The 19,565-nt window shown below is 43.3% G+C and overlaps 1 protein-coding gene across 1 annotated transcript in view; it reads left to right on the forward strand.

The window, feature by feature from the left end:
- The window catches only part of PSMD11 (proteasome 26S subunit, non-ATPase 11), a 29,887-nt gene extending 10,630 nt beyond the window's left edge, over positions 1–19,257 (forward strand). The window contains exons 4-14 of the mRNA XM_025916226.2: positions 3,720–3,791; positions 4,166–4,223; positions 6,624–6,818; positions 12,064–12,208; positions 12,953–13,013; positions 14,923–14,985; positions 16,454–16,579; positions 17,036–17,071; positions 17,328–17,379; positions 17,678–17,820; positions 17,939–19,257. Of these exons, the coding sequence (XP_025772011.1) occupies positions 3,720–3,791; positions 4,166–4,223; positions 6,624–6,818; positions 12,064–12,208; positions 12,953–13,013; positions 14,923–14,985; positions 16,454–16,579; positions 17,036–17,071; positions 17,328–17,379; positions 17,678–17,820 (951 nt within the window). The 3' untranslated portion in view covers positions 17,939–19,257. The remainder of the gene's footprint in view (positions 1–3,719; positions 3,792–4,165; positions 4,224–6,623; positions 6,819–12,063; positions 12,209–12,952; positions 13,014–14,922; positions 14,986–16,453; positions 16,580–17,035; positions 17,072–17,327; positions 17,380–17,677; positions 17,821–17,938) is intronic.
- The last annotated feature ends 308 nt before the right edge of the window (positions 19,258–19,565 follow it).

The following is a 19,565-nucleotide window of genomic DNA, read 5'->3' on the forward strand; positions in this document are numbered from 1 at the left end:
ATATTTATTTTACTTTTAACATCTGTTTACTCCTTAGAATGTAAGTTCCGTGAGGGTAGCTACTTTGTCCTGTCCATTGCTGTACCCTTGGTACTTAGAGTAGTTTGGCGCAGAGGAGCTACAGAACTAGTATTTGCTGGTGGAGTGTGTGGATTATGCCTTCCCTGTGGTAGATGCTTAGGAGATACTTTGTTGAATTAAGACATAAATTTATTGAATTGAGATAAAAGTGTGTTGTTACTACATTTCTCTAGGGGACTCAAGGTCTCTGGCTTGGGGAAATTGGAGCTAGTGTTCATCTTGGAAAAATCTAGGTTCTTTTAATATTTGATTGAGTGATGGGAAAGGATGGGGAAGCAAGTTATAGGTCCCTGTCACAGCAGTATTGCGGCCTGAGGCAAAAGTTGTTTCAGAACATTGTTAAGAGGGCTAGGAGTTTTATGCTGGGGAGTTTGGTACCCAAGAGGTTGGAGGAGGGAATTTTTCCTTGCCTTTTTCTGATTGGGGATTGAGCAGAAGTCAGATAGATCTACAGAACAGTTTTCAGCTTGTCATATTCCAAAAGGTGAGGATTGGGTCAATTACAGCACTAAGGGTTGGAGCCCAGAAAGTGAGGATGTATGTGTGACGTAAGGGGGTGGGGTAAGAGAGTGAGGGGATGGTTGGCAAGGGGAGAGGAGTGGAGAATTGGGGTGAGGAGGGGACTGAACCTGACTCTTGGCCAGAGTGAACTGAAATTTCATTTTTTTTTTTTTTGTAATTTTTTTTTTTTTAAACATTTATTTATTTTTGAGACAGAGAGAGACAGAGCATGAACGGGGGAGGGTCAGAGAGAGGGAGACACAGAATCTGAAACAGGCTCCAGGCTCTGAGCTGTCAGCACAGAGCCCGACGCGGGGCTCAAACTCACGGACCGCGAGATCATGACCTGAGGTGAAGTCGGCCGCTTAACCGACTGAGCCACCCAGGCGCCCCTGAAATTTCATTTTTTAAAAAGATTCATTTTTTTATTTTATTTTAAAATTTATTTATTTATTTTGAGACAAAGAAAGAGTGCGTGTGTGCACACTTGAGCAGGGGAGGGGCAGAGAGAGGGGAGAGAGAGAGTATCCCAAGCAGGCTCTGCACTGTCAGCACAGAGCTTGATGTAGGTGCTCGAACTCATGAACTGTGAGATCATGACCTGAGCTGAAATCAAGAGTCAGATGCTTAACCGACTGAGCCACCCAGGCACCCCTGTAAACTGAAATTTCAAAATTAACTTTACCTTTCAGAGATCTCTAGGTAATTGACTATGGAAAGCCATTTTTTGGTATAGTCTATCCAACTGAAACCACAATAGTACATTTTAAGAAACCTTATATTGAATCCTGTTATTGAAACAGTTATTTCAGTGGAAAGGAGTTCATGCTAGAGGACTTCAGACTTGGAATAGTAGTAATTTTTCTCCCATAAGGATTTAGTTAGTAAAGTCATTTTAAAAATACTTAAATGTCTGAATGGGAGCCCGGGGAGTCAGAGCCTGACTCTTGATTTCGGCTCAGGTCATGATCTCACGTTTTTGTGAGTTCAAGCCCCACATTGGGCTCTGCGCACTGACCTTGAGTGGAGACTGCTTAGGATTCTCCCTTTCTCCCTTTCTCCATTTCTCCCTTTCTCTGTGCCCCCCCCCATCTCTCAAAATAAATAAATAAACTTAAAAAAAACGAAAACTTAAATGTCTGATTTCGACCACATCAAGGTTTAGTACTCAAATAAGGGCTTCCTCTAGAAGCGTGGGCTTTCCATACATTCTTATCCCCTTTATCAGTCATTGTCAGCATTAACAAGGCACAAAGCCTCAAACAAAATAGTTGTGTAGCAAGGCCAATGGCCTTTAAAATTTTTACTTAATTTGAGGCGCTGGTGTCACCAATTACAGTCCTAGATAGTGCAGAATATGCACACCTGTAATGGGTAACAGATCTCAGTTCAGTTTGTAAAAAAGTCCCTGCTTTAGGAGAAATACCAGTACTGACCTGAACAAGAGCACTGGAGATAGGGTCAAGTTCTGATCCCAGTAGCTGTTATGTGACCTTGAGTAAGTCACTTGACATCTGGACTGTTAGGGAAATGGGGACAGGTGAGATGCTGGAGTAGAATTCAGTGTTTCTTAACTAGAGGTCTACATCCAAGTGGCCAGGTTCTGTTCGAGACTACTGAATCAGGAGCCTCGGCGTCCATTTTTGTGTTCTCTGAAAAAGCTCCCTGTGTAAAACTGGCATGGTAAGCATTTCTTAGCCCTCCCAAGACTTACAGAACTAAGGACTCTTGTATTTTCATTGTTAAACACATTCAGCAAAGTATTTTCAGTTCCATTCACATTATGAACTGATCTGACTTTGAGGTTGGCTTTTCAGAACATAATGCAGAACACTGAAATTGTGGTTGGCTTGCTTTTATTTTAGTTTTTGTAGAATTTTTATTAGGTCGGTTGAATTTAGTGCTGGAGATTAAGTAGCCACCAGGGGGCCTCAGTGAATTGTAAAGGTTCCAGTGACTCTTATGGTGGTGAGTCCCGCTAAATACCATGTAATGTCATCTGTTTCTTCACTGAGCTTGGAACTTAGGATCTAAAGGCAGATGATCTGTCAATCTGGATTATGTTCCTTTCCTTTTCCTTCCTTACACACCTCTTAAGAGAACTTTGGATTTAAAGACTTGTTGTATTAGCAATTAGTTCTCTAGAAAGTTCAGTTTCTTTTTATCTTATGCTTTCATTAGGAATCTTAATAACAAAACTTGCCTCAACGGAAGTGATATAAGATCTTAATATGTATATAAGTGATATAAGTAGTTAATATGTACTTTCTCAAAGCTAAGATGTCACAGATGCCTGATGGCATGTAGACCATCTAGCGACAACACTCCTTTAAATCAGTTACTTTGCATGTCATATCACTGTTTGGGTGGCAGATAGAACTGGGGGTTCAAAGCAACTTTATTTATTTTTATTCATTTTTTTAAAAGCAGGCTCTGTACCCATTATGAGACTCAAACTCACGTCCCTGAGATCAGGAGTCACATGTTCTGCTGACTGAGCCAGCCATGTGCTCCCAAAGCATACCATTAAATAAAGCTTTAAAGTCCTTTTAAGTGCTAGGCTAATTCTAGTTTTGTTTTTTTTTTTTTACTCCGTTTAGTATGTGCTAAGTGTATTGTATTGTGATGATGAATCGGTTGGTTGCACTTCTTAGTATTGGAAAGGGCCTTTAGAGTCATATAAGCAAGTGTTAGGAACAAGGCATTTGTGCTTAGTCTGAGAATTTCTCCCCTTTATTACCAGTGGGTTCGTATTAACACATTACTGTTACTATTTGCAGAAGTTTCTGCTTTAAAGATTTCTCATCCATTGTAGAAATCTATATTCCAGGGCTATATATGTTGGAAGTTCTGGGTTCCTTTTGGGAAGGTAGGAGAGGAATCTTAAAAAGGAAGCTCTTTTCCAAAAGAACACAATCTAAGCACAAAAATACTTTGTGTGTAAAAAACGAAGTTGATTCTCCATTATGATATAACCATTACACTTTGAGATACTGTGGATCAAGGCATGTCCCCTGTGACATTAAACAGAGCAACATGGGTAATATATAAGGAGGGAATTAAAGTTGTTCTCCAAAGCAAGGTCTGTGGGAAGAATGTGAGGACATAATGTTGCACGTACTGTCTCTTCATTGCAGGTCGAGTTGTGTTTAGAGTGCATCGAATGGGCCAAATCAGAGAAAAGAACTTTCTTACGCCAAGCTTTGGAGGTATGTGCCTACACTAGTACTGATTTCAGGTCTTTGGGTATTAGACTGTGAATGTAATTAACACCATTCTGATCAAAAGTTATTTTCAGTAATTTTGTATTATCCAGGCAGCCAAAGGTTATTGATAGTAATCCCACTCAGGAGAATACTCTGGTGGCAGTTTTGAGATAGACCTGCTGTTTGGCTCAGAAGAGTAAGCAGTAGCACAGTAAAGTTAACAATCACTGGCCATGGTAGGAGATAATGGGCTGGATTTGGTGCTCTCTCCAGGACTTGTGTATTCAACAGTAACAGTTCTGTGACTGTCAATCTTTGATTTCTTTCTTTGGCCTTTTTCTTTCTTTCTGTCAGTCAATGCCTTTTCTCTTTCCTAGGCAAGACTGGTGTCTTTGTACTTTGATACCAAGAGGTACCAGGAAGCATTGCATTTGGGTAAGTAAGCTGGTAGAAAGTAATAAGGCATCCTAGCTGGCTAAATAAATGTATTCTGAACCTGGCCACTCTTACTAGTTACATACTAACAACTTATGTTCTGTTTACTTCTAAGAAGGATTTAAAGTGGCTTACATTTACTGAACCTGTCATGGAAAAATGCCATTTGGAAGTTGTGAATAACTACCCAGAGTTAGTCTGTCAGATTTAGAAACCAAAAGGATCAAACTGCAAGTGTTTGACTATTACATTTACTATACTTGTTTATAATTATATTTAAAATCTCTTTTAAAGCCCAAGAAGTTAACTGGTGCAAATGTATATGGCAGCTAGAGTGGTCCGACTAAAGGCTTTCCCTTTGTGGCCTTTAAACACCCTGGAGTCTTTGCCTGCTGCTTTTTTTTTTTTCTTTCTTTCTTTTTTTTCTTTTTTCTTTTTTTTAAATTAGTGGGTAGATCTGGGCTATTTTCCCCAGATGAAAGATTATGGTTCTCTATTAAAGTTGAAAAAATTGCCAGTATTAAGTTTTTATCCAGCAAAATGGGATTTCATATGATTCACATAGTAGCATTAAAAAAACAACAGTTTTATTGAGATGTAATTCATAGACCATAAAATTCACCCTTTTATTTATTTAATAAAGTTTATTTTGAGAGAGAGCGCACACATGCGTGAGCAGGGGAGGGGCGGGGAGGGGGAGAGAGAGAGAGCGAGCGAGGAAGGGAGAGAGAATATGAATATACTGACATGGGGCTTGATCTCGTGAACTGTGAGGTCGTGACCTGAGTCGAAATCCAGAGTCAGACACTTAACCAACTGAGCCACCCGGGTGTCCCCAAATTCACCCTTTTAAAAGTGTACAATTCATTGTTTTTTTACCACTGAATTTACACGAATACAGTATATTCACAGTTGTCCAATCATTCCACAATCTGATTTCAGAACATTTTCATCACCCCAGAAAGAAACCTTGTACCCATGTACCCATTAGTTATCACTTCCCATTGTTCCCCACCCCCAACCAGGCAAGCATGAATCTACTTTGTGCCCCTATGGATATTCCTGTACTGGACATTTCTTATAAATAGAATCTTGTAGTATATGGTCTTTCACTTGGCATATTTTTAAGGTTCGTCCATGCTGTAGCATATATCAGTACTTTATTCGTTTTTATTGCTGAATATCCATTGTGTGGTTATGCCACGTTTTATTTATTTATTGTCTTTTTTATTTTAGCCATCTTCGTGGGGGGTGCAATTGGTATCTCATTGTGGTTTTGATTTGCATTTCCCTGATGACTAATGATGTTGAGAATCTTTTCATGTACTTATTGGCCATTTGTATGTCTTTGGAGAAATGTTTATTCAATCCTTTGCTTGTTTTTTAATTGGGTTGGTTGTCATTTTATTGTTCACTCTAGATACAGGTCCCTTACCAGATACGTGGTTTGCAAAATTTTCCCCCCTATTTTATGGGATGCTTTTTTACTTTCTTGAATAGTGTCCTTTGAAGCACATTAAAAAAAATTTGTTTTTAGATGTTTATTTGTATTAGAGAGCCAGACAGTACGTGAGCGGGGGAGGGGCAGAGAAAGACAGAGACAGAAATCTGAAGCAGCTCCAGGCTCTTGAGTTGTCAGCAGAGCCCAACGTAGGGCTCAAACTCACCAGCTGTGAGATCATGACCTGAGCCGACGTTGGATGCTTAACTGACTGAGCCACCTAGGCGCGCCCCAGAAGCACATTTTAATTTAAAGTCCCATTTGTTTTTTCTTTTGTTGCTTACACTTTCGGTATCATACCTAAGAAATCATTGCCTAATCCCAGATCACAAAGATTTACTCCTGTGTTTTATGGGTTTAGCTCTTATGTTCAGGTCTTTGATTTATTTTGAGTTAATTTGTATATATGATGCAAGTCTATTTGGATTTGATTTTCTCATCTGAGATGAGAAGAAGGTGTATTTGGAGAACAGTGGCATATCCAGAACTCTTTCCTTCCCCCTCCAATCTTAGTGCCTGGCGTTTCTTATGTAGTATTATGATTGCTAGACAGGAAGAGAATGAGACCAGGTGGCTGTCTGAACTGAATAACTAGTTTCAGCATGTTCTGGGTGGAGATTCTCACTGTATTCAGATCTTCTGAGTAAGCTTATAGGATTTTTGGCCCTAATGTTGTCTTTAGTATGTAGAAAACTTCAAAGAGGTCTGTGTTTCTCTTTTGGAAGAGAAAATAGCACATAAGTAAAAAAAAATTAATTCTTGCAAATAGACTACCTCTCTGAGTTCAGGCCAGTTTCTTTATCCTGAGTGTTCTTATGAGGGTGGGAGAGTGAGACGTTACAGTATTAAGGTATTAAGATTATGGCTAACAAAGGGGTATATATTTTTTCCTGCTCCAGGTTCTCAGCTGCTGCGGGAGTTGAAAAAGATGGATGACAAAGCCCTTTTGGTGGAAGTACAGCTTTTAGAAAGCAAAACATACCATGCCCTGAGCAACCTGCCGAAAGCCCGAGCTGCCTTAACCTCTGCTCGAACTACAGCAAATGCTATCTACTGCCCCCCTAAATTGCAGGCCACATTGGATATGCAATCAGGTAACACCCTAGCTACTCATGGCATGTTTTCTTAAAGTTCATCTTACCTTACAGTGGGGAGGAATGGGGGGCATGGGGATGGAGAATGTAATTGGCTGATTCTACTCAAGCTTCTCAGAGAAACCAATTAGAAGGATACATTCCCTCCTATTAACTTGCTGTTAACTGCCTAAAATATATTAAGAACATGGTTATCTGTGGTGGTCCAGGCGACATGATGGTTATAGCCAAGAGCCTAGAATGGTCTCACAAGTTTGAAAAGCTCCCTTAACTTCCACCTTAGTCACTCATTTAGGGTGGTAGCACTTCTCTTCAGAATTAGACTAACCCAAGTCTCTTGTCACTTGGAGACCTTGGTAAAGCATGTTGGATTTCTGCATAGGGCCTCAGATAGGGCTAAAGGAATGCCTCCCCTACTACCCCCAATTGCAGTTGAGTGTAGTGGATACCTTTCTGATGGAGTGTGTGAATATTGGGGCTAAGAGGCCATGGATTGGCAGGAGAATGCTTTTTCTTGTAGCTAGCAGCTTTTATTCTAGTTTATCATCATTGAAAGAGCACTGGAATTGGAGGCAGAAGACTAGTTTAGGGGCGCCTGGGTGGCTCAGTCGGTTAACCATCTGACTCTTGATTTCAGCTCAGGTCATGATCTCACGGTTCGTGAGTTTGAGCCCCTGAGTTGGGCTCTTTGCTGACAGTGTAGGGCCTGCTTGGGATTCTCTCTCTCTCCCCCCCTGTACATACTCCCCACATCCCCCCTCTCAAAATAAATAAGCAGTAAAAAAAAAAAAAAAAAAAAAAAAAGACTACTAGTTTGAAGTCCTGGTGTTACCTCTGCAATCTTTGTTTATAATTGTATAAGTGAAAGAATACCTGTCCTACTTGCTTATCAGGTATTGTGAATATCACATGATATGTTTTATCATTCAGAGGTTAAGAGCAGAAGCTCTACAAACTACCTTTCCTAGGTTGAAATTGGGGTTCTGTCAGTTTCTAGCTGTGTGGCTTTGGGCAAGTTATTTATCTGTAGCTCATCTGTAAAATGGTGATAATAGTCGTACCTTCTCATAGGATCGTGGTGAGGATTAAATGGGATGATGAACGTGAGCTCTTACCACAGCACCTAGCTTTCACCAGTATTGGCACTTGCTTTAAGCTGCTCCTCTTTCCTTATGCCCTCCTTCATGGGCAGGAGATGAATTTGCATCTGATTTCTCAGAGGAAATGGAGGCCCTGTGTACATGAACCCTCTTCTCATTCCTCTCCAGAATTTCTGTCACTGATTCTTTTACCTGTCCTTCTGTTCATTCTGAGTCTTCAGTCTTTCTTCTCCCCTTGGATCTTCCTGTTAGTCCTTGAACTGCCCCAGCTACAAAAGCATAGGCCTTTCTCCTTTCTAAATTGCTGTCTTTTTTTCTGTCAAGTTTCTTGAAAAAGGTGAAAAAGTATCCTTCCTTTACTGACTCCTTGAAAGAAGTCAATAACTTCCTTATAACCTCTCCTTTTGGGGGGAAGTTGACCCTATTGAACACTCTAGTCTTCTTTGACATCAGTGTCTTCTTGGTTCTCCTCCCTTGACTGACTCTCTTTGGTCACACTTTGCTGTTTCCTCTTCCTTGTGACTGACTTTTAAGTGTGGGTGTTTCTCAATGTGTTTCTTAGCTTCTTTCTCTTCCTGTTCTGTTTCCTGTCTCAAATCTCATACTCACCTGTGGCTTTCGCTGCTGCATGCCACCAGTGGTCTCTTCACCTAGACCTTCAGTAGCTTCCCTCTCTCCTAAATTCCAGGTCCAGATTTCCAGCTGCATAATGGACATACATACCTAAATGTCTCAGGCGTCTCAGTCTCAACATGTCAAAAAGCAAAATTATTATCTAACTCCTCTCTCAACCTTTTTGTCCTGTTCAAGTGAGTAGTATCATTATTGGTTTAATGTTTCTCAAGCTACTGTCTTTGGGTTAATTTTGACTCCTTTTTCTCTTCACCCTTCATATCTAGTGAGTTGCTAGATCAGGTTTAGTTTGTCTCCAAACCTGCCTCCTCCTTCCCCATCCTACAGTCACTGTGCTAATAAAGGTCTGGGGCATTGGAGCAATGTTTGCTGATGTAACCGTTGCTGATTACTTCTCCCAATCCACTACTGACCCCAAAGTCATTTTTCTCAAACACAAATCTGATCATGTAACTCCTTCATTTGAAATTCTCCAGTGGTTTCCTATTATTCCCAGGCTACATTTTACTTTAACATGGCAAGCTAAAGGAAAGCATCTTTTCATCAGTTACCAGATAACTTCATGTGTTCCTCCTTTTGTGCCTTTGTGTATTTTGTCTTCTTTGCCTGGAAATTCCCCCTTCTCATCTATCCCCTTGGCAGACTCCTGTGCACCCTTCCAGATCCAGTTGTGCTTTCTTTTCTTTTGGACTTCCCTATCAAAGCTCTATTCTTTTGTGCATGGTGCTAGTCTTGTTTCTCTTTTGGTGACCATCTTTCCCACTGTGTGACTGTGAGCTTCATGAGGGCCTTTTCTTCATATTTTCTCTGTAGTAATTATATCAGTTCCTGGCACATAGTAGGCATTAATATTTGTGTTGAATGAGTGACAGTCTCAGTTTTTTTGTTGCTGTGTTGTTTTGTTTTTTAAAAAAATTGTTTTTTAACGTTTATTTATTATTGACAGAGGAGGGGCAGAGAGAGGAGACGACACAGAATCTGAGGCAGGTTCCACGCTCTGAGCTGTCAGCACTGGAGGCGGGGCTCGATCTTACGAAACTGTGAGATCATGACCTGAGCTGAAGCCAGACACTCAACTGACTGAGCCACCCACGTGCCCCGTTTTGTTTTTTAAATAATAAACCTCCTGGGGGATCTGGGTGGCTCAGTCGGTTAAAGGACCAATTCTTGATTTCGGCTCAGGTCGTGATCTCATGGTTGTGAGGTTGAGCCCCAAGTCAGGCTCTGTGCTGGGTGTGGAGCCTGCTTACAATTCATTCATTCATTCATTCATTCATTCATTCATTCATTCTCTCTCTGTGTCTCTCGCCCCCTCCCTCCCTCCCTCTCTCTCTCTCCTTCTCCCTCCTTCTCTGTCTTCCTCCCTCCCTCTCCCTCCCTCCCTCCCTCTCCCTCCCTTCCTCTCCCTCCCTCCCTCTCCCTCCCTCTCCCTCCCTCCCTCTCTCGCTGTGCCTGCCCCCTCTCCATGCTCACGTGCGTACTTTCTCTCTCAAAAAATGTTCTCTTTAAATAAATAAATAGATAAACCTGTAATAGCCATGTTGCTTGGAGTCCTAATTTGGGCCCTATTTATTACTGTATTTGGGAAAGCAGTATACCAGTTCTTGGCCCTTATTTTACCTTTTCTTTTTCTTTTTTTAAACTAGTCTTACTGTGGGTCTGGTCTGTTCTCTTCTAGCTCAGGACCAGGAGGTGTGGGAAATGGGGATTTGTCTAATCTAGTTTAGCAGTGTTAATAGTTTGCTGGACATTCTTGAGGGCGCTCTCCTTGGCTACAGAGAAGGGTGGATTTTCTCCAGCTCCCTTTAGTTTAGAACAGTAGAGAAGAAGGGTGATTCCTTTAGCCTCAAAATGAGAGGTTTCTTGGGTAGAGTATTTTAAAAGTACTGGGGTGTGGCACATACACTCAGTAAATGGTTATTAAGTCACAAGTTCCCAGATGGTGTACAGGCATGCAAGTATATGATAGGTGGGTTTAAAATGTGCTGAAACACGGGACACCTGGGTAGCTCAGTCAGTTAAACATCTGGCTTTGGCTCAGGTCATGATCTCACAGTTTGTGAGTTCGGGCCCCGCATTGGGTGAGCTCGAGCCCTGCCTTGGGTGATCCCCACTTCTCTCTCTCTCTCTCTCTCTCTCTCTCTCTCTCAATCTCAATCTCAATCTCAATCTCCATCCCCCTCTCCCTCCCTCCCTCCCTCCGTCTCCCTCCCCCTTGTGGGATTCTCTCTCTCCCTTTCTGCCCCTAGCTCACTTGCACCCTCTCTCAAATAAATAAATAAGTAAATAAACAAACAAATAAATAAAATGTGCTGAAACATTGTTCCCTTGGGTCACGTGTAAGTAGTTTTATCCTTTTATTTCAAGGTGCTGAATACTTTCTCTGTGTCTTGATGTTAAGAATGTTGGGAAGCACTGTGGTAATAAACAAATGGGGCTGAGGTCTGTAACCTCATAAAGGCTGAAGTGGAGTTAGAACTAATACAGACTCTGAGGGCTTAGATGCCTCCCAAACTAGAAAAAACTAAATTTCATGTTATCCCAAGTGATAGTGTAGGTTGCAAGTAATAGCAAGTTCAATCAAAGTTAGCCTTGTTGGGAACAACCCAGCTTTTTTTTTTTTTTTCAGGTTTATTTTTTATTTTTGAAAGAAAGAGAGCACTGGCAGGGGAGGGGCAGAGAGAGAGGGAGACATAGAATCCAAAGCAGACTGCAGGCTCTGAGCTTGTCAGTGCAGAGCCCGATGAACCCACAAACCATGAGGTCACAACCTGAGCTAAAGTTGGACACTTAACTGACTGAGCCATCCAGGTGCCCTTCCAACTTCTAAATGATAGAGAATTATTTAAACTGTAGTCTATCAGCCGAAGGAAGTACTGCTTAACCATGTCCAGTTAAATTAAGTTCATATGTCTAGCATTATATGAAGTCTATATATTGATTGCATCTAGGCAAAAGCACACCTGTAAATGACAAGTATCTGAAATGAGAGTATAAGAGATTGGATTTCTTTTTTCTTATGAGGGCAGCTTACATATAAAAATGTCAAGCTTAGGCAAGCTGTCTTAAAGACATGTTACCAAAACAAGTCATTCAGGCAGTCCAGGATATTTGGTTGAACTTCCTGACCTATTGGAGGCTAAACGTGGCCTTTTCTAGTGGCTTCAGAAGATAGCAGAACCATGGTGGTGATGGGAAGCCTGGGGAAGGATGTTAGCGTTCCCCGCCTGCCCCTGCTTTTTAAAGGTTTTTAGGATCCCCTTTGAGTAGGGTCTCTAACTCCTTTGGAATTTATATTGTCAAGATGACATTGAACTTGGTGACTAAAGAACTAGGTCTAATCCCAGCTCTGCCACTAGCTGGCATTGACTTTAGGGCAGGCCCTTTATCCCTTCCTGACCTCATCACTAAGTAGATGGGGTTGGGATAGATTTCTGAGGCCCTTCCCAGCTCTGATCTTTGATGGTTCTATTATTTCATATGGTTCTTACTCCTTTCTTTTTAATGCCCAGGTATTATCCATGCAGCAGAGGAGAAGGATTGGAAAACTGCATACTCATATTTCTATGAGGCATTTGAGGGTTATGATTCCATCGATAGCCCCAAGGCCATCACATCTCTGAAGTACATGTTGCTGTGCAAAATTATGCTCAACACGTAGGTACACATTAACTTGGGGGTATGAGAACTCAAGTTCTTCACCTCAGTTTTTGGCCATACAGATGGCTTGCACAGGGAGTTGGGCTGGTTACAGAAGCAGAAGTGGCCACCTCTGGGGCTGGTTGACATAGAGTGGGGGGATTGAAGGTGTTCCAGAGCACATTTCCTTGCTAGTCTTTGAGAATCAGGGAGACAGATTTTAGAAATCTCCTTTCCAGACTCTCGTAGAGTGTTCTCATCATCCTGCAATTATTATGACCAGAGAGTTGCTGAGCACCAGACAGTGGGCCTGGAAATTAGCTTACAGTCCAGCACTGGCCAGGTGGGCCACCCAGAATGGGGGTGGGTTAAGGAAGAGGTTAGGGAGAGGTTTGAGAAAGGGGACAACAGCAAGTATGACAGATCTTTTCATAAGGAATTCTACAGAATTTATCAATATTCCTTTGGGAGTAATGAGATATTGACCGACATTATTCTGTCTGTTGGGTCTACGACTTTTGGGACGTTCAGTGCTGCTTTCTTTTTAATGCTGGAGTTTTTCTGCTCTCAAGTGCTGGGCTTAGGCAGAGAGTGAAGAAAGCCTGCCTTCTGTGAGGTGAGGGGCCTGTGGGTTTGGGTGTGGGGACTGTTAACCTCTATGGGCGGTCTTCTCCGTGGAATTCTGAGACAAATTTGCCTCAACCTATACTTAGAAGCCTAACATCCTGGAGCAGTTGACCGAGTTTGTCTTTTTTTTTCTAGCCCAGAAGATGTCCAGGCTTTGGTCAGCGGGAAACTTGCGCTTCGGTATGCAGGGAGGCAGGTAGGGAATACTTTGACTGCAGTTCTGATCCTCTACTCACTCTGAGGCCAGCACATTGTCAGTCATGATGCACAGTGAGACCAGTGTTCTTCAGGTCTCCATTCTATATTCTCCATGTGATCCCCCTCGCCCCCTGCCACCCCTTTCCCTTAAGGCCATGCAGTGTGTTTCCTGTACTGTTAAATTCTTGGCCTGGAGAGTCTGTGCTTGGTGCTCTTACGGACATCAGGTGGTTTGAGGGAGTTATAAGAACTGAACCATAGCATTTGCACAAGTTAGGTTGCATTTTGCTTTGACCAAAAATTTTATCTATCTTGAGCCTGATTTGTTAACTTAATATGTGCAGACTATGAAATCTTGGGTTCTCCAAGAATCTGGAGCCTGGCAAGGTCTGGTGCACATGTGCTTTAGGGAGGTTGAAGTGCTTGGTGCAGAAACTAGGTTTTGATGGCTCATCCAAGTGTTGCTCAGTACCTTTCCAATTCATGTCCTCAGTGTGTGTGGTGCAAGAGGCCTTTGATAGTCAGGAGGAGCCCCTTTTGTGCCTGAGTAGGTATGAGTATGACCTGTGTAAAGGTGGTCTCAGAAGTCTGGACCATCCCTTCTTTGTACTTTGCTTGATTATCACTAGTCAAGTAAAAGTAATCTTTCTGGATTTCAAATGCAGTTGTCTCTGAACAATAGACCCATTAACAATCTTATTATGTCCTTGGAGGAATGGCCCTAACAGATGGAAGAAACTGTCCTTCTCTACAAGTGGTCCTAAATGGCTTTTCATCCAAAAAAGTTTCAGATCCCCTCGTAGTTTTGACCACAGGAATAGTCGTTATTACTACATTGAAGGACTCATTGCCTGTATGGAACTAGAGTTCAGGAAATGGGCTAAGAGAGGTCTCAAGTGTCCAGGACAGGGTCAGGTAAGTAGTAAATGGTGGAGCCAGACTTTGAACTTGGGTTATCTGGCTCTCATTTCCAGGCGTTTCTAATCGTGACATCTGTTCTGTCTGGCATAAATGCTGAGACAGACTAATGATTAGTTTTGCACCATTTCAAAGTCTGCTGTGTAGGGGCGCCTGGGTGGCGCAGCCGGTTAAGCGTCCGACTTCAGCCAGGTCACGGTCTCGCGGGTCCGGGAGTTCGAGCCCCGTGTCAGGCTCTGGGCTGATGGCTCAGAGCCTGGAGCCTGTTTCCGATTCTGTGTCTCCCTCTCTCTCTGCCCCTCCCCCATTCATGCTCTGTCTCTCTCTGTCCCAAAAATAAATAAACGTTGAAAAAAAAAATGTAGAAAAAAAAACAAACAAAAAAACAAAACAAAGTCTGCTGTGTAACACATAGCGTCCTTATGTAAGTGCATAGGCTGGTACGAGAGGAGGTCCTTCTGGTCCTTTGTACCTTGATGACCACTTTCAAGCAGGAGTCAGAACAGTCTTCCAGAAAGATTGTAGATGTCTTGCTGAGTGGAGACTTGATAGCTTGGTGAAGTGCCTTTTATTAACCAGGTTAGAAGTTGCTCTCAGCCACTGATTGTACCTTCATCCCTCTGTGGCATTTTAACATTGAGTGTAATATGTAGAATTCTGGTGTCTCAGCCCTAATGAAAATAGACCTTGGCTCGTGCTCTGTACCAAACCTGGGAGAATGAGAGTTGATGAAGCACAGGTATGATCAGGTCTAAGGGCAAAAAGAGTCTGGGGGCTTGGGCATAAAGAGCCTTGGAGGAGGGGTAAAGAGATCATAGTTCTCTGGTCATTTTCTAGCTTTTCTTCCCAGGCCTCTGAAAAACAATGGTGGGGCAGGTTCTTCCTTGCATCCAAAAGTTGTTTGGACATAGTGTACTGCTTATGGCATTTAGTGGATGAGGTCTGAGTGCAGAATAGATCACTTTCACTGCTTTTCTCTTTACTCTTAGACAGAAGCATTAAAATGTGTGGCTCAGGCTAGCAAGAACAGATCACTGGCAGATTTTGAAAAGGTAAGCATGGTATCGGGTTGGTAGGGAATTGGGTGGAGGAGAGGGGCATTTACATACTTAAAAAAACCTTTTTGTTTGTAAATAATAGTTTCACAAGAAGTTTCAAAGATAGTACACAGTGATCCCATGTACCATTCACCTAGTTTCCCCAATGGTTACATCTTAATTTTAGTACAGTATCAAAACCTGGAAAGAGTTGAGCACTTTTGTACAATGAAACTTGTTGAGTTGTAATACCTCATTTATATATAGTAATTTTCAGTTTCAAACATTTGTTTCTGTCATCCTTTTCTACTTAATTTTTCACAACAACCTCTTACCTGCATTTTATAGTTGAGGGAGCTGGGGTTCAGCGAGAAGGCCCGAAGCCCCACAGCTCACATGTCAGGGTTCGATGCCAGGCTTGGCACTTGTTCCACATTCCACGGTCTCAGGGTTTCCTTCAGCTCCAGAAATGTCAGCTCTGCTTCTCGTCTGTCGGCAAAGGAGAAGTCTTGATGTATGCTAGTGGACTGGAACACACTTCCTCAGTTCACTCTTCAGGCCGTCTTTGTCTCCTCTGCCTTCCACTCATTGTTAGTGAAGGTTTGAAAAGGGAGAACTTGCCTGAGCAGTAGTGTGAGACTTATCTGTTCTCTTCTGAGCCTCTCTTCTCTTAGTCTGAGTATACTGACCAACCTAATAAAAACAAACCTAGATCTAGGAAGAAAAACGTAGTGTGGACAGAGGCTAGACCATTTGGCTGTGGGTGTCCCCCAAGATTCATCATCTTTGCAGAGCTTTCTTGCTGGTTTCATTCACTTCCTTACTTGTCATGATTTGCTTGCTTAACACCTTATAGCACAGCTGGCATGAGGCTGGATATTGAGACCATTTCTCAGGGTAGATAAATTACATTCATGAATAAACAAAATAGATCATTTTATTTTAAAGTTTGGGATGTTTGATGGGACACTTCTGTTAGTAGGTGTTCCTTGGGAAAAGGGTCTGGGAAACCCTAGGGCTAAACAAAATTAGATGCTTTGGTTTTTGTTAACTGCAGAACTGTATGCTGATGTTCTTGTAAAACTCCACGAGCCAGTTGTGGAATGCATTTCCCGTTACTTACCTCAAAAAACTTTTTTCCTTTTTTTTCACGGAGACCCTATTCACTCTGTGGATACATCTTGAGAACTGCTTGTATAGTTGATCTGGCTTTCAAGCTGAGCTGTTCTTGGGGCTTACGTGGTTTGAGCTGTCAACGTGAGACTTTCCTATGGAAAGATGGTGCCGAGAAGGGGCTCCGTCTTTTAGTTCTTGATGTTTCTTTTCTTCTACTTTCTGTCATAACTGGTCTTTCATCTCAGATCCTCCATAACTTCAGTCAACCATGGATTTACAAAGTCCAGCAGACGACTTAGGAAGCTAGGAGTAGTGTGCCTTTCAGGTGCTTCTGTGTGCCAATCTCTGTGACCGGCTCTCTTGGCAGGCCCTGACAGATTACCGGGCAGAGCTCCGGGATGACCCAATCATCAGTACACATTTGGCCAAGTTGTATGACAACTTGCTGGAACAGAATCTGATCCGGGTCATTGAGCCTTTTTCCCGAGTTCAGGTAAGGACCCTGCGGGGGACCCTGGTTCTTCTCTGGCTAAGCATTCTCTCTAGCTCCCTCCCTTCCCACACCTATCCACAATAGGAACTTGCTTCCAGGGCTGTGTCTGGAGGGCTAGAGGCTTGAGCTTTTCATGTGGAGGTGCTGTGGGGTGGAGGCCGGGGAGATGGCCTCTGCTTGTAATCTGAGAGCAGTCCCCTCCTTGCTTCTGTAGTCACCGTGCCTGTGGTAGATACTCCTGTAGGGGCATGTGGGGTAGGAGTGTGTGTTGTCTGGCAATGAGAGGCAGGCAGACGGACAGAGCACGAGAGACCTAAGCATGACCACAGACAGTCTGTCCCAGAGAGACGCTGGGCCAGGTTTCAGGAGACACAGCAATCCCACCCCCACTGTACCTCCATGTTAGAGGCAGAAGCATGACTCTCGGTGTCACTGTCTCTCTGCCTTTTCTTTTAGATTGAACACATATCTAGCCTCATCAAACTCTCCAAGGTAAGCAGTCCTGAGCTTGTCTTGGGGGTGGGGACGGGGAGAGGGGCACATGGAGGTGCTGGCATTTACACTGGATGGGCCTGGTTGGAAGGTCCTCAAGCTTCTTCATGTGGTAAGGAGACCATGAGCTCAGAGCTCAAGTTGCATTGTTGCCGTTTTGTTTTCGATCCATTTGCCCTTTTATACAAAACTTTCATGCCTGTGTGATCTTCGACTAGTGGATACCAGTCCCTTTCATCATGTGCTTTGATTTTAGGCCGACGTGGAAAGGAAATTATCACAGATGATTCTTGACAAGAAATTTCATGGTGAGTAAGTCATATAGGCGAGGGGGCTGCTGGTGGTGGGGATGCGGATGAGGCATCACGCTCTTGTTTATCTTGAAAGGAGATGTTCCATTTGTTTCACGTGGTGGCTCCCTGGGATCCTTGCCCCTCTTATCCCCATAAGAGAATGTGTAATAGACATGTGCACATGGAACATGGAGATGCTTTCTGGTTCTCCTCCTTTCTGGAGAAAGGGAGGCAGCTAGGGAGTGGGCTGCTTCTCAAGTGCTTTTGTGTCTAATCCGTTCTTTTACCTGGGTTGCCCTTGTGTTTCCTGCAGGGATCTTGGACCAGGGGGAGGGTGTCTTGATTATTTTCGATGAACCCCCAGTAGATAAAACTTATGAAGCTGCTCTGGAAACAATTCAGAACATGAGTAAAGTAGTGGATTCCCTCTACAACAAAGCCAAGAAACTGACATAGGTGAGTGCTGGCTCCGGGACCCGGGCCCGGGCAGCGCTGTCTTCTGCCTGTCGAGACTGAAAGCCTCCTGGTGGCCTCGCAGCTTCCCCGATTGACACTGCTCTGTCTTCTCTTGCAGAGTTGGATCTGTAGCGGTCCTTTGGAGAGTGTGTGTGGCGGGAGAGTGAAACCTTTGGGGAAAATGCTAGGAGATTCTTTTTTCTTTTTGTTCTACTTTTCGCTCGGAAAGTTTTTAAATCCTCATTTGGTGCATCTGTATTCCAGCCAATAGGTGTGCCAGTTTTCATGTAATCTTTACTGGCCCGACTTGGGAGTGGGGAAATTGCTTAAAAAAAAAAGAAAAAGAAAAAAAAAAAGGTTATTCTAAATAAAAGGAAAAAGGCTTACACTACCTAAAGCTGTGCTCTCTGCCTCCTGGGAGAGGGCCGCAAAGCCAGGCGCTCCGCCAACCACTGGGGCTCCTCATCCACCTGCTGGGCGTCAGCTCTCCTCCTCTTCAGAATTGGGTGTTTGCCTGACCATCAAAGCAACGACTTTTTATTCTGTTTGTACTGAACCAAAACAAACAACTGTGTATAGACTGCTATTTTCTTTTTTATTTGAAATGCGGCGTTTCGGTGTTCTTCCCCTGCCACGTGGCCTGTCTCCCGTCCTCCCCCCGACAGTGGCTCCAGCACACCGGCCGGAGGTCCCGCCGCAGCCGCACCCGCACAGCTCGCGCCGACCTGTGGAGGAGTGGGGACGCGGCCAGGAGCTAGTGTCCACCAGGGCCACGCGGGAGCAGTGTGGGCCCTCAGGGGGCCTGCTGAGCATGTGGCTCTTTTTAACACAGTAAACTAGATTAGACGTCAGTGTTTTAATTGCCCTTCTCTGCTCTTCTCTGTCCCTTCTCTTTTCCTCTCAACCAGGAGACCGTCACATGTCTCTCTCCCTCCCTCCTTTCCTCCAGGGGAGTCAGGCTGTCTGAAATCCATCAGCTTCTCTCCCTGTCCCCCTCCTCCTCCTGCTGTCAGATGGATTTAGTCTTTTTTTAACAAGTGAACATTGGAAATGCGACTGTGGGGTGTGGGGCTTTTGGTGTTTTTGTTTTCGTTTTTGTTTTTTTAAAATCTTCGTTGTTGGGTTTTCGAGCAACCTCATGTCCCCCTCCCAGGGAGCTTCTTTATTTACCTCTTAGAAATCGAACGGATGGGAGGTAGAGCATTGTATTTCCGCATGCTTTGTTTTATGATGAGATCACATAGCAAGGCTTTCATGCCGTTTGGGCAGGTAAGCTTCTGTACCTCCGTCGTGCTCAGCTCTATTTTCTTCCTCTCATCTCTTTGTCTTCTCCTCTCCTCCTCCCCTCATGCCTCATTCCCGCTGGCCTCCTTTTTCTTTCCCTTTCTCAGATGATCCTTCCAGGTTTTCGTAATAAATTTATATTTTGTAAAAGGATTTTGTTGTACCAGGTTTTGCATCCTCACTGAATCTGACTGGCTTTTACTTTCCTCTCCAAAATCAGGTTTTTTGTTCTCAACATCTTTCCCCGTCATGTCCAGTCACTGTTTTGGTTTTGGCACCATCAATATCAAATGTACAAACGGTTCTTGCTAACCAACACCAGGTATATCTGATGTTCAGATGAGTTCCAATAAAAACAATTTTTTTTTTCAAAAAGTGTCCTTTCTTGAGTGCTGGAGGGCTTCTGATCAAGTCCACACAGCTCTGTGTAGCCTTCTAGACTGGCCAAAGCTCTGGTATCT

Source organism: Puma concolor, chromosome E1 (assembly GCF_028749965.1).
Source record: "Puma concolor isolate L17-30 chromosome E1, mPumCon1.1.hap2, whole genome shotgun sequence".
NCBI lineage: Eukaryota > Metazoa > Chordata > Mammalia > Carnivora > Felidae > Puma > Puma concolor.